General features: G+C 41.7%; 1 protein-coding gene across 1 annotated transcript in view; it reads right to left on the bottom strand.

The window, feature by feature from the left end:
- IHO1 (interactor of HORMAD1 1) overlaps window positions 1–10,013 on the bottom strand; it is a 57,388-nt gene extending 47,375 nt beyond the window's left edge. Inside the window, exons 1-2 of the mRNA XM_054976412.1 lie at window positions 9,958–10,013; window positions 1,464–1,638 (exon numbers count right to left, since the gene is read on the bottom strand). Coding sequence (XP_054832387.1) covers window positions 1,464–1,638; window positions 9,958–10,013 — 231 coding nt within the window. The remainder of the gene's footprint in view (window positions 1–1,463; window positions 1,639–9,957) is intronic.
- Between the last annotated feature and the right edge of the window lie 4,805 nt (window positions 10,014–14,818).

Here is a 14,818-nt window from a genome sequence, read left to right as displayed (position 1 = left end):
CGCTCTCTTCACTTATACTTAGGCTAGTCATACTCATATTCCATCATGTATCTATAATTGCATTGTACAAATGTGGAATTTAGTATCTGCCATCCAATCTGAGAGCCAAGCTACAAGTGACGAATGACACTTGCCTGGCAAGTGAACAGACTCACGTATATTCCTCCCTGTTCACTTGCTATTCACTTGCTCTCCACTTGATCGAGTGGAGAGCAAGTGAATGGCAAGTGAACAGGGAGGAATACACGAGTCTGTTCACTTGCCAGGCAAGTGTCATTGGTCACTTGTAGCTTGGCCCTGAGCTTCACTGAAAAAAACCCACATTTCTAACCATTGAGGGCTATGAAGTAAAACTTGAAACTTGTGGCCAGTGTCCAAACAAGGCTTTAATGACTGTTACAGTTTATTTTTATCCCTCCCCAAGGTCAGCAGCTGATACAAAACATGTTATATAAAATAAGCAAAGAAGTGCAAATTTACAAAATTTGCATAATTTAGCTTTAATAACTTGGTGTTTCTTGAAACAGAATTTGTATTATTTCGGCTAGATGTTGGTTTATGTTAAATGCAGAGAACACACAGTTGCTTACTGAAGCCATCCACTTGTACAGGGCAAAACCCATCAAAACCTTTTGTCATAAAATGCCATGACTAATGCTATTACTTACATTGGCTTGGATTCACTGCATTTACATTGGCTTGATGGAAGAATTTCCATCCATGGAGCACAACTCTGTCACCTTCCCCCTTCCACTGCAATCCGAAATGCTACCTGCAATGCTGCTCTTGGGAGCAGGGGACCCCCAGGAACAGCATAGGAGACCATTTTGGGCTACAGCAGAAGGCCAGAAACATCAAAATCCTTCCACCCATGGAAATGCTCCAGTGGATCCAACCCATTATTTACCCACAATATAAGGAGAAAGGCAGGAAGATGCATTTTCTTATTAGTGAGAACGATTGAATAAAAATGCATTTAACTTATGTTAGACATGCTTATTAAGGTTCAGAGAAGATGCAATGGGAGCGGTTAATCCATGTGTATTTTCCTTTGAGTCTGTCTCACTTCTAGTATTAAAGCTGAGCTTGAGGAAAATCGATACAGTAACAAAACTCAGTGTGATTAAGCAGAAGAGGGGTAGGGCAGAACTCCTCTCACTCGTAAGCTCGATCTTGAAAAACAGATTCATGCCCCACAAAGATCCTTCCAAACCAGACCTGACAGTGCAGCACAGAAAACTCTGGAATTGCTAACTCCCAACCTCTCCTGCCTTCCAGGACCGTTGTTGCAAAGCAACAGGAAGGATGAGATACAAATAAATATTACAATAAATACTATAAAGGCAATCCTAAGTACACTTAGCATGGAGTAAATGCCATTATACTCAATGAGACTTGCTTCTGAGTAGACATGCTTAGGCTTGCACTGATGACAGCATAGAGACTCTACAAATCAGACTCACGTCCTGAGAATTTTGCTGTGAATTTTTGCCTGGTCTTTGTTGGACATTAAATTCAAGTGGAGTTGATGCCGACTGTGAAGTCTCCGGGCAGAACTGGGAACCAAAGAGGAACTGAGAATCACTCATACTATTGTAATCATTAGGACCACTTGTCCAGCTAGATGGTTTATTAGGTCTGAAACAAGAAAACAGACAGGAATGAACCCTAAGCAACTGTAACTAATAAAATGAAATTATATATATATATACATATTTCAGCCAAATATTTTTTGCCTATTCATAATTGCTGAAAGTGTCCAAATCCCACAATAGAATAGTATTAAATGTTTGGCAATCCTAATGAATTTTCATTGGATAAAATAGCATTCACTAAATGGATATATATTTGGAAGTAAAGGGTACTTTGCCATTCATCATCATAAAACCAGCCAACACGGAAATTTAATATAGGCGATTTAAAGGAACATGCCATTTTTCGTGGAAAATTCTGAAATAACACACTTTCCAATATTACTTCTAACCAATTGACATATATGGAGGATCTTGTATGAAACAAGTTGGAAGTAAGACATACTTCAAGAGCTCCCAGCAGCATTTTATTTATTTATTTATTTATTTATTTATTTATTTATTTATTTATTTATTTATTTATTGTCATTTATAGTAAGTGTAGATGACTGTGGAAGGCAATGGCAAACCACCCTGTAAAAATTCAGCCAAGAAAACATCGTGATGCAACGTCCCCCACGGGACAGTAATGACTTGGGGCTTGCACAGGGGACTACCTTTACCTTACCTATAGTAGGGGTGAGCACTTTGAGTTTCTAATTCAGGAAAAATGCCCGAATCGGACCTGATCAGCAAAGATTCAGGTTTCCTGAATCAGGGCCAGCATGCTGGCCCCGATTCAGAAACCCTGAATCAAAGCTTCTCAAAGCGAATCAGATCGCTTTGGTAAGCTTCAGGACCTTTTTAAAGGGCTCTCTCCCACCACCCCACTTACCTGGGCCTTCCTGGCAGCGGCAGCAGAGGTGGTGGCATGGGTGGCGGAGGCGGCATCTGCAGCCTTCCCCACTGGCCAGCTGGCCATTGCGGTGGCGGAAGTGGCAGCACAGGTGGTGGAGGAGCCAGCTCCAGCCTTCCTTGCTGCCCAGCTGGACACTGTGGCAGCAGTGCGGGCGGTGGAGGTGCTGGCTCTAGCCTTCCCCACTGCCCGCTAGCTGCTGCAGCAGTGGAGGCGGCGGCACAGGCGGCAGAGGTGCTGGTTCTGGTCTGCCCCACCACCTACCTGTCCACGGAGGCGGCGGAGGCGGTGGCTGTGGCCTTTCACGGACAGGTAAGTGGGGTTGGGGAAGACGGGGGGCTAAATGGGTTGGGGGTGGTGTTGGGGGCACTGGAAGACAGCTTCTCCCCTCACTTCGGTATGCTCTGAATATATATGGAGCATATCAAAGTGATTTAAATACCCAAATCTGAAGCAGGTTGCTTTTGGGTTATTACAAATCAATTTCCCGCTTTGAGTTGAACTCGAATTTTTTTGGGTGCACACCCCTAATTTATAGTCTGCCTCTTTCACTGAAACTGAAGGCAGATTACACAGTGTGATATTAGTACAGTCAATTTCAAGGACATTTCCATAAACAGTGCCGTATGAAAAATAAACAATTTTACAAAGACATAGCATTAGTAAGAATCCATACAGAGTTGAAGAAATGCTGAAACAGAACATAAGAAATTCTAGGGCTGACATTAGACAACATGAAGCACAGTTGGCTCATAGGAGCACATATTTAAAACAACAGATAGTATGTAAGGCAACATAGTGGTGAAGCCTATGGTCCTTAACTCATTAGCGAAGCAACTGAGACCCCCTCCCTACAATATAAAAGCCTTTTTGAATAATTCAGTTTTGCATCATTTGCGGAAAACTAGGAGAGTGGGGCCTCTCCTGACCTCCTCAGGCAGGCCGTTCCACAGGGTAGGGGCCACCACAGAGAAAGCCCATGTACAGGCTGCTGTTGATTTTGCCCATGTGCAGGGTGGCACCTGCAGAAGACCCTGTTCAGATTAGCAACCTGCCGTGGAAGAACATAGGGAGGGAGGCAGTCTTGTAAGTATGCTGGACCAAGGCTGTGAAGAGCTTTGTATGTGATAACCAATACCTTGAACTGAGCATGGTAGCTGAAAGGTAGCCAATGGAGTGACTGCAGAATTGTGGTGATGTTCATGCTCCTGCTCAGCTGTAGTGTTTTGCACCAATTGGAGTCTCCTAGTTAATTTGGATGGGAGACCTATGTATAGTGCATTACAATAGTCAAGTGTTGATGTTACCATAGCATGGATCCAAGTGGCCAAGTCAGCCATGTCAAGGTATGAAACCATCTTCCGGGCCAGAGTGAGGTTGGAAAAGGTGTTTTTTGCAGCTGCCTTAACTTGTTTTTCTAGTAGCAGCACTGGATCCAATATAACCCCTAGGCTCTTAACTGCGTCTGCAAGGGTCAGACAAACTCCATCGAAAGGGGGGAGTACATCTAGAACAGTTGCAACTACATTGCCACTGATTTTTCTAAAACAAATAGTCACGGGTTCTGAACATTTTATGATTCCATGTAAGAACAAAATATGGTAAAGAGCACTGAATCCAGCACCCTGGAAATCTAATTAAAAATAAAAGCAGTGTCTGTCTTTTGTGGCTGTTAAGATAGGCTTCTACCTGTATGGCTGAATGCCAGAAAACAATGTAGGCAGGAAAGAGTATTTAAACTATGATAATATAGTCATAGATACGTATGGTTGATTCATACAGATTGTAGAATCTAATTTTTCCTTGTGTCCTGATATAGTTCAATCAGACATGACTTGCTAATTTTATGTTTGGAACTCAGTTCCTAGGGACATGGGATCCCAATTTTGAGTGGGACCACAGCATGTGGGGAGAAGGGGCATAAGCCCCTACCTCCACCCCCATTTCCCAACCTAAAACAATATTAGGGAATCACTATTTTCCCCCTTGGGGAGAAGGGCAAATAGAGTCTCCCTAGAACTTTTTTCAGGTCAGGAAAATGGTATTGGGGGGGGGCATAAACACCTCTGTCTGCTCCATGAACTGAAACTGAATGGAGTTCCAAGCACAAACTTGCAACATATGTCTAATTGCAAGTTCTCATAGGGGATCCAGTGAGAAGGAAAATGTAATGTATAATTAGGCCCTTAATATCCTTGATGTAGAATTTTGATTTAAAAATTTGCGAAGAATATACACAGCCCTGCATGTAACTTACAGCTGGCTGCTTATCATTTCTATTTTGCAGGATTTAAATTTAGCAATAATAGGCTGTTGGTACTTCCACTGTTTGCTACTCCATACATGATTGAACAGAGCCAGTCTGTGTTTACCATCTGTAGCATCCTTGAGAAGCAGAAACATGAACTGAGACATATCTTTACTTATTCCTCATATCAGCAGTATTTGAGCCCATATGTAACTGTGTACACATCCTTTACAAATTCAGTAGAACTCTGAAGTCTTTTGCAACTTTTAATGTTTAAAGACGCAAAACATTGTATTTGATAAAGTCATCCATATAATGTTTAGTCTTTAAAAAGTAAGTTTCTCCTTTTAGTTTTGTGTCCTTAGCTACCCCCAGTTTAAGGAACATTTTGAAATTTTGATGTCTAGTATATACTAAATACATTTCTTTAGTCCTTCAGATAGCATTTTCTATTGCAAGTCAAATACTGGCATGCTTATTTGATATCAGCCACCCTATTCCAACAAATGGTACATTTTATTTCTCTCTTGGCTATTTATAGGATGCCAGCCATGTTTGAACATGAATACAGACACATCACAAGGGAAAACGATGGGGAGGCATATGACTGTAGAAATGCAATAAATATGCAAATGTTGTTTTAAATATAATAACAATCTAACTATGAGCTCAGCTGTGTACCAGATGCAGAGAAAGCTCTATACTGTGCACAAACTCATCTATAAATGGATTAGACACAGTGTACTTTTCCTACATTCATTATAGACATTATTTATTTGAAAATTCTGAGTGGAAACAGCTCAGGGGGGCAAAGCTATGACAGATTCACATCAACATTATCCCCAAGACTGTTAAAATGGTTGTAACACACTGCATGGGTCAGCCATGCACAGAGCAGTATACTACAATTACATTTTCTACAGCAGCACCATCAGTTTGATGACATGAAGCTTCCTTATACTGAATCACACCATTGGTCTATCAAGGTCTGTACTGTCAACAGCTTTCCATGGTATCAGGCAGAGGCCTTTCAAATCATCTGCTACCTGATCCTTTGAGCTGGAGATGTCAGAGACTGAATCTTGGATCATCTGCATATGACACTGATACTCTACCACTGAACCACAACTCCTTTCCACCTGCATAGGAGAGCTGACAAACTGATCCGTTTCACATTGAACAGTAAACCTTAGAAGAAATGTTTGGGAAGGACCCAGCCCCATTTTTTTCTTTCTCTGTTGCCTTTCCTATTTATTTATTTAAATGCTTTATGTGCCACGCACACTCAACTCATACAGGTTTATGAGTTAGCCAACAGTGACAAAAACTTTTTCAGTAATTTTATTATCTAAATTGATTAATAGCAAAATGTTATGTTTTAAAATGTCAGCCTGCTAGCTCTAAAAGTCCAAAGCTCAAAAACCCAATTCTCTTTGGCCCACCCGAAAAACAACACCCCACCTCACTTCAAAGCCTGAGTGAAAACAAACATTTTGGCCTGATCCTTTAGTTTAGCAAGACTAGATGACAGGTAGGGTTGCCAGCTTCTGGTTGGGAAATTCCTGGAGATTTGAGGGGTGGAGCCTGGAGAGGGCAGAGATTGGGGAGGGGAGGGACTTCAGCCGGTTATAATGGCATATAGTCCACTTTCCAAGGCAGCCATTTTCTCCAGAGGAACTGATCTCTGTCATCTGGAGATCAGTTGTAATTCTGGGAGATCTCCAACCACCACATGGAGGCTGGCAACCCTAATGCCAGGAGAACCCAGGAGAGATTTCCCTGAACAGGGCACCACCATGCCCTTCTTCCTTATTTCAGAAGATGAGGGCACAGGGAGAAGGACCTGTTGGAAGACAAAACATGTTGTCAAGCAGGAACATATGGGAGAAGGCACTCCCTTAAGTTTCCTGGTCCCATTTAGGGATTTAAAGGTAATAAGCAGCCCAGGAGTTTTTCAGAATTGTCATAATGGATTAGATCAGTGGTACTTACTTGGTGGCACTTGGAGAGCCACATTCATAATTAAAGAGCTACAATTACTTCTGTCCCTGGCCTGCACTTCAGGGAGGCATACAAGCTTACCCATTCTTCTGGTAGTGGCTGTTTCTAGGTGGGACCCACCTACCAACCACAGGCAAGGGTCTTGTCCTCCTGAGACATAGATCAGGTGCCACACTGGGGAACTGTACCCAGAAGAGCTACAAGGGACGTTAAAGAGCCACATGTGGCTCCTGTACCCCTGAGTATCACCGAGTTAGAGCCAATCAGCTTAGCCATTCAATCCTGCCCCGTTTCCCTCTTACCATCCCACATGCCTGTTGTTTCTGCAGGTAGATGGATACCTAGTGTAGTATTTTTGGTAGTCAAAAAGGAACCCTCATTCTTTTTCACCAGCTGAAAAACTGGCTAGTTCCAATTCATCATGATTTTCATAACTGACCTCAGATGATAATCTGTCTGCTGCATTTTTTAAAACTAATACCAGCATTTTGTGCAGTGCAAATTGTGTTATCAGTCCATTGGCGGAGAACACAATCAGCAACATAGTTGGTTCAGCTATGACACAAATCTAACAAGCTAAATTCCAGAGACCTGCACATTTTTTTCGAAAGCTCCTAGAAGATAATATAATCAAGCAATATGCACTTTTTCATTGAAGAGTAAATCTTGTAAGAGAAATTGCTCTTACTCTTCCACACACTAGCTTTGTTGACACCTTCTGCCTTACAAAACTATATCAACTCATTTGCTTGAGCTGAGAGTACATTTTCCTTAATGGGCAAATAGATTGTTACTAATTTATTTCCTTATTTTTTAAAAAAAAATCTTCCACCTTATCCACCATTACCACAAAGTAAAGCAGCAAACGATGCAGTGCTTAATCCAGAAAATTTTACCGACAGTTTAACAAGGTTAATTTAGACAGCATAAGCCCAGTGGGCCAAATTCCACGCTCAGCTGCACTGCAGTTGCACAGGGGATTAATCTGATTCAACATGATTGTGAAATGGGTCTAAAGATTGCTACTTTGCTTTAATTCCCCTGCCACTCATTTCTCTGGATGTCAACAACATGAAAAAAACATGGAGTTTTTTGTTACAGTCCTGAATGGGGGAGCTACTCTTCTGTGCTTTCTAATGAGGAACTCAAACGCAAACTCGTAAATGCAGTAGAATATAATGCACAGTTGTATAATGAGTAAATTATATTCTGAGCATCCTGGTTCATTTCTGCACTGTCTTTATCATTACTGGAGAGGCTTTTTCACATAATGAGCTCTAGTGTAAACAGCACAAGGGAAATCACGGAGATAAAATGCTCACAAAGCTTCCAATAATTTGTTCTGGCAGTCAAACAATATCTTATGCGCATTTTAATATTACTACTCAAGTAAAATTAAAGTATGCTATCAGATCTGTGTTCTTGCAGTCTGGTATTTCCCAGACAAAACAGTGATTTATATATTGCATGAACCCTATATATGAAGCCCAATGATGAGTAAAATAAAAATAAAAGGTTGTCGGTTTCAATATGTATTATCATACATAGAATCTTTGTTTGTAAGTTAAAATAGACTAATAAACTGGTTTTCATGAAAATGCACATGGGTAGCAGTCCCTTTCTACTTGAAACACAAGGATTGTGGGCTGTCTTGATCATTAAGAGCAAATTCAAATATTATAAATTAAATCCAATATGCACAACTGCTGTAAGCAATGTAATTTCAAAAACCATACTCATGGAAGCCACTGCAGAAGCCAGACATTTTCTTATCCACAGCACACCCAGATTCATTTAGCCTCAGCATGCCTTCTGTTGGTAAAATACCTAAATGGTATTTAGGTGTTTGGTAAAATACCTTGGTAAAATACCTCAATGGAATATCCAGCTATAGAGGCACTATTCCTTTGAATAACAGTTGTTCAGGACAAAAACAAACAGGAGGGCATCACTTTAATGCCATGATAATGAGCAGAATCCTGGACTAGCTAGCCAGTTCTTACGTTTTTACAGTTCTCTGACGTTACCCTGGTGACACTGGTGGGACTTTCAGGAGAACAATTATGTCCCCAAATCAGAGCTAATTCATAATGCCTCTAAGACAGGGGTCCCCAACTTGTGGGCATTATTGGAATTCTGAGAACAAGTAGCAGACACCGTCACAAAATTGCTGTCATGGAAGATGGGGCCAGTCACAAAAGGGTAAGTTTCAGCTCAAGCATCATTGTTTGATGGATGCAGCTGTTTCCCAAAGGGTGCTCCTTGCAGACATAAAGCGAATACCTCCTGATCTTGTCTAAAGCATCTCCTCCACTGAGGCAAAGGAAAGCCAGGATTGGCTCTTTTCCTTGGAAAATAGATACTTTGAGGAAGAAGGAAGTAGGCACCAGGAAACACACTGACGGGCACCATGTGCCCACTTGCACTGTGTTTGGGATCACTGCTCTCTGGGACTAAATTGACGAGATGCTGGGTGAACTACTACTGGATCTTCTCAACGGATGCATAGGGCCCCATTTCAGATCAAGACTGTGGTGTGAGCTGGCAGGTAAGAAAGAAAGGGTTGAACTCTTCTACCCGAGTGATGGTAGTAGAGAGTGCCATCAGGTCATCACTGACTTATGATAACCCCTGCTGGGGTTTTCAGTACAAAGTGATTAACAGAGGTGGCTTTCCATAAGGGTTCTCAAATCAAACCTGAGACCCACTCCATATGCAGTTATTAGCTGTCAAAGGGGGCAGGAGGAGTAAAGAGAGAACTTGATCTGAACCGGAGTCTAGCACAGCTACTCTTTGCCTTTTTAAAAAATGTTTTGAAGATCCAAATCACAGGTCTCCCCCAGCATCTTGCATAGTTAAGCCCTGAGGCTTAGTTAAAATGTCATGGCTAAACTATGTTTTGGCCTGCAGAAATGTGAAGTGGATGTCTCCACCCCTTCCACCTCCCTCCTCTTCTTGTACCTGCCAATTCCTTCCTCCACTTTGCAATAACTATAATTTGCTGTGACATCTGGATTTGGAAAACGATGGTTATCACCATAACTCCGCTTTTCAACTAGAATCAGAAACCATAGTTTGACTTGAGCCTGTTCTATGTTATTGACGATAATAATAAATAATACAATAATGATACTATTAATAACAGTGCAATCCTAAACACAGCTACACAATGGAGTTAGAAGGGCATTCCTCTGCTTAGGATTGTACTGTAAATCACTTACCCCATAGCTGCAGAAGTGCTGAACATGTCTTTGATATTCCAAACATTCCCATTCATTGTTTTAGGCTTGTCTGTTTTAAAAACAAAGAAAAAGATGTGAAGACTGTTTTGTGTGGTATGTTTTTAAAAAAATTCTCTTATTTTTTTTCTATAGTCAGATGACAGTGTTTTCTTCTCAGAATGATCATAAAAATAAATGGCAAGTACAAGATGCCCACTGTGAGTAGAAGATCAGTACAAGATGTTGAAAAATCCAACTTATTTTTCTTTATTAGACAATTATACTCTGCTTTTCTCCCCAATGGGAACCCACCATTGTTGTCCCCTCCTGCATTTTATCATCACAACAACCCTGCAAAGTAGGTTGGGCTGTGAGTGTGTGGTGAGCCCAAGGTCACTCAGCAAGAGTCCATGGCAAAGCAAGAATTCAAACCCGGTTCTTACGGATGCTAGTTCAATGCTCTAATCAGTACACCACTTTCCTTCTGGTGAATTGTCAAATGCTTTTGTTCACACCCAGCAGTTTGTAAATACCCAGCCCAAGTGTAATGCTTTTTAAAAGTCCCATTGATGTCAGTAGGATGGATGTGGGAAATACCAAGGGGCCTTAAATGCATGTAATATTCTATAACTCTTTTAGCCTGCTCTTCCTCCAAGGAGCTCAGGATGGTATAGAGAGACAGGGCTGGTTCACTATCCAAGTGACCAAACATCCATTTGGGCATCACAGCCTAGCAAGGGCATCAACAGGCTATTGGGGCTTCCAGTCACTGGCAGTGCAGGGAATGGCCTAAGCACATTGTCACCTACCAGATCTAATCCACACACTGAGGTCCAAGGCAAGCTCTTATGGCATTTCAAGCACTACTAGGATTCAGCTTGGACCCTCAACAGGTGATGTACAATATCTGCTTAGGGCGGCTGGGTACCTTGAGCCATTCCTGTATGTAGGTTCCCTTATGGTTGCCAAATTTTAAACTATCAGTTTGATCTGCAGCAAATATCAGGTGATATTATTTATCTAAGAGCTTCAGCTTCCCATTTCCACACATTATGCCGCTGTTAAAGGATCACGGTGTTTTTCTTCTGGCCTGTTGGCAACCCTAGGTTCCCTTCTCATATCCTCACAATAACTTTTGCTAGGTTTTGCTGTTTATTGAATTATTATTTTGTTGTTTTAACTGTTGCAAGCCATCATGTTAACCTCATTTAAGAGACCCTAAAATAAATTAAATACAGAATTAATTCCATAGTACCATGAACAGGCACACTGCATTCTGCTCAAGTTTCTAAAGTGAATAGGTGGTTATTGGAATAAACCAATATGATTGTAGCAAATAAAACAGTTCACAAAATGGTGCAGGGACTTGAGTTACTCATCGCTATGGATGTTACAGGAACTATCAAACAGGTGCTAGTCACAATTAGCATTGTGTGTGTAATATTTTTTCAGCAATAGAATATGCCTGTTTTGAGGGCTGCGGAAATATGATATGACTATATCAGAAATGTTACCCAGAGGAGAACTCTAATGATCTCTCGCAAATTAATAACAACTCTGCATTTACGATGTTAAAAATGATTGTCAGAAAGGACCCTTGGAACTCTTTAGCTAATTGACAAGAATGCAAGTCTCTAAAAACCCAGAAGGAAATTTGCATATTAAAGAACATCATACAGGAAGAAAACTGCAGTGAAGAACAGGACTATTTTTATAACATCCATATTACTATAGTTTACGTTTTAACTGTTTGGTATTGTGGTGCTTTGTCTAAGTACACTGAAGTAGCATTGTAATGATTATACAGTGTTTATTTACTTTGGATTGATGGGGCAAGTTTCCAACAGTTTGTAATCTTACTTGTAATGTTTGGGGAAATGCTGCTTTGGTTGGTTTTCAACGAAACCACTCTGCTGCTGGCTATTAAATATGGCTTGGGGTAAAAAGAAGGGGATATCCTAATGACACTCAACAGTAAAATAAGCAGTGAAGCATACAGAATCCTGGATTGTGTTTAATATGGAGGGGGAAGATGTGACAATCTACAGGAAAACCTAGCTGGTCCAGATCACTTGATGAGGGGAATACTCTTGAAAATCTGCAAAAGAAACAATCCAGGTTTGTTTGGGTTTTTTTACATTGTTGTGAAATTTTGATAGGTCTCAAACTGCAAGCACCAGAGATAGCAAGGCAAATCCCTGTAGCACAGTGGTTGCACTGCACGGTAGTCCTACAACTCCCCTTTCCTTTCTTCCCATCCACAAATAGTAGATTCGTGATACTCTTGATGCCTTAAAAAAATATGGCTGGAATGCGAGCAGTACCACACAAGTCAGGGCTGGTTAATATACAAGACCCAAGAATCAAACATAAAATAAAAAATAAATGTAAAATTTTCCCACGATGTTGTAGGAATTACGGCTTTGTCCCCTTAAAAAGACAGCTAGGTAACATCTCATAATAGGGACGGACCTCCACATCATTATTTTAATTTTGGTCTAATTTTTGTCATTACTTTTAACTTTCTGTAATTATGGATTTTTTTGCTACATCAGACTAACGCAGCTACCTCTCTCTGGAAGTGTTATCCCTAAACACAGGCTCACTCTTTAGGACTAAGAGGACAACCCTTGCTTTGAAGCCCTGCCCTCCTCATTTGGGGCTGAGAGGCCATTCCAGCCCTTCAGAGAGTTGGGCTGCTAGGACTAGAAAAAGGCGCAAGCGGGAGTTTTGGCGCGCCTTCCCTAATGGAGCCCAAAGGCAAAGAACCCGCTGAGGCGCTCGCCCTCACGTTTGCCTTTCTTTACACACTAATCTGCGAGCCTCAGGCGCGCGCAACAAACTCAGCAGCTCCTAACGCGACTGCTCACAACACCACCACCGCTTCCAGGCTCAACGACAAGCTCCTCCCCTTCCCCTGGACGCGGTACCTCAGCAAGCAAATTCAAAAGGCGGTTGGGCCTTCGATGTGGAAGTCTATTTCACCCCCTTCTCTGCAGCTATATTCGCCTCTCGTTATATTTTCACAGAGGGCTGGAGAGACTCTTCCACCCCCCCCCCACACACAGTGATATCATCCTATTTTCCCGTCAGATGGCTCACTTGATCGACGCCTCTGCCTAATTTCCCCGCCCCTCCTTAATATTAGTTTTTTATATAAGTACAGTCCATATAATGTTTTCAGAATACAGAAGAAAGTAACTGATTTGTATATGGAGAAATTAAATTCCTTCCCCTTACAACATAAAATTTCCGCTCAGGATCTCACATCCTTCCCCCATCCCTGAAATGAACTAGGCATTTTGTCCAGTCCCTTGTGAATAGGGTTGCCAAGTCCAAGTTGGGAAATTCCTGGAGATTTAGGGGGGGGTGAAGCCTGGAAAGAGTGGAGTTTGGGGAGGGGAGGGGCTCAATGGGGTATAATGCCATAGAGTCTACCCTCCAAAGCAGCAATTTTCTCCAGGCGAACTGATCTGTGTGGCCTGGAGATCAGTTGTAATTCTGGGAGATCTCCAGCCACCACCTGGAGACTGGCAACCCTACTTGTGAAAGAGCTCAAAAATCCAGCTCCCTCATGTTTCTTATGAAAAGGCTAGCTTCTTCACAAGAAAGCAAAAGATAACTATTGTTTATTTACATACGTTAATATAAATAAATCTGCCTCCCCAAGTTGGTCAAGGTCAAGAAAGCAAGAAGTCAAGCCTACAATTGAATCCACACGTTACTTAAAAGTTTTTTTCACGTTCTGCTGCTGTTGGGTGGATGTTTGAAAAAGAAGCATTTTTAAATCCTCTAAAGTTGGATTTCTGAATTGATCCCTACATTTTACCATGCATGTGTAGTTTCAGTTTAAGACTGAATTTGCATGTTTCACTAAAAGTACTTTTTAGCCCCTCTCTGGCTGTTGGTATGCATGTGCGAAAAATGGAAAGATAGCAACCACCAAAAATTGCCCCACAATTTTTTTTACCCTAATAGAGAAAAAAATGCCCCACAATATTCTTCAGCAGATACAAAGACAGCTTGGTATGGTCAATTGGGGGGGGGGAGATAAAAAATTCAGAAGCACATCTTCCCTACAGCAGTCTCACCCTTCAAATAACAGTCCTTTTAGCAGCAATAACGTTTAAATCACTTGGAAGAACCACAGAAGTTAATTTTGCATATAGTTCCACTCTGAGCATGTCACAGGTTTCAGCTGCAAGATTTTGCTATATTCAAATACCCGGGCAACCTAGTCTTATGGTCCCACTGTGGATAGATGGCTAATTCCAGCAAAAAGTAGGCAATCTCAAAAGCTTCATGGAAAGCAAAACATTCAACACAGAAACAAGTGCTAAAGCATCAGCACTGATAAGTTATTCCCACAGCATTCCTGGAAATTCCAGTCACCTGGGCAGGGTTTGAGAGAACCCTCAGCAAGATGTCCTCTGGTGGTCCCCCAGCTTTCCAGGTAGCCTTTTGTGTGAGGCGGCTCCCTCTTCCCCCTCCCCTAGCCCACCACCTGAAGGGAAACGGATGGCAGCAGATGATTGGTGCACATTGTTCTAGGACCGCCCCCCCCCCGAACAAAAGTGGTAATTACACAGAGACATCTGGCTTTACACTGATCGTTGCTGTAGCTAATTGCTGCTGTAGGCCTTGCCTGTGGTTTGTTTAATGCTAGGTGTGGAGAACATTCTTGACTCTTTGCATGGTTGCCTATAGAAAGACGACAGAGACATGGGATAGCAACTGTAACATGGTTGCCAGTAACTTGATGCTCATTAAGGGTGGTGAGCAAGAAAATGTGAACAGCTGTTAACACCTAGATGCTCTTCTATTCTGAATGCCTCAGCCTTAGTGTAACACAAAAGTGCTT

The sequence above is a fragment of the Eublepharis macularius genome, chromosome 4 (assembly GCF_028583425.1).
Source record: "Eublepharis macularius isolate TG4126 chromosome 4, MPM_Emac_v1.0, whole genome shotgun sequence".
NCBI classification, from domain to species: Eukaryota; Metazoa; Chordata; class Lepidosauria; order Squamata; family Eublepharidae; genus Eublepharis; species Eublepharis macularius.
The sequence above is the reverse complement of the archived record's forward strand: the minus strand, read 5'-3'. Positions and strand labels throughout refer to the sequence as shown.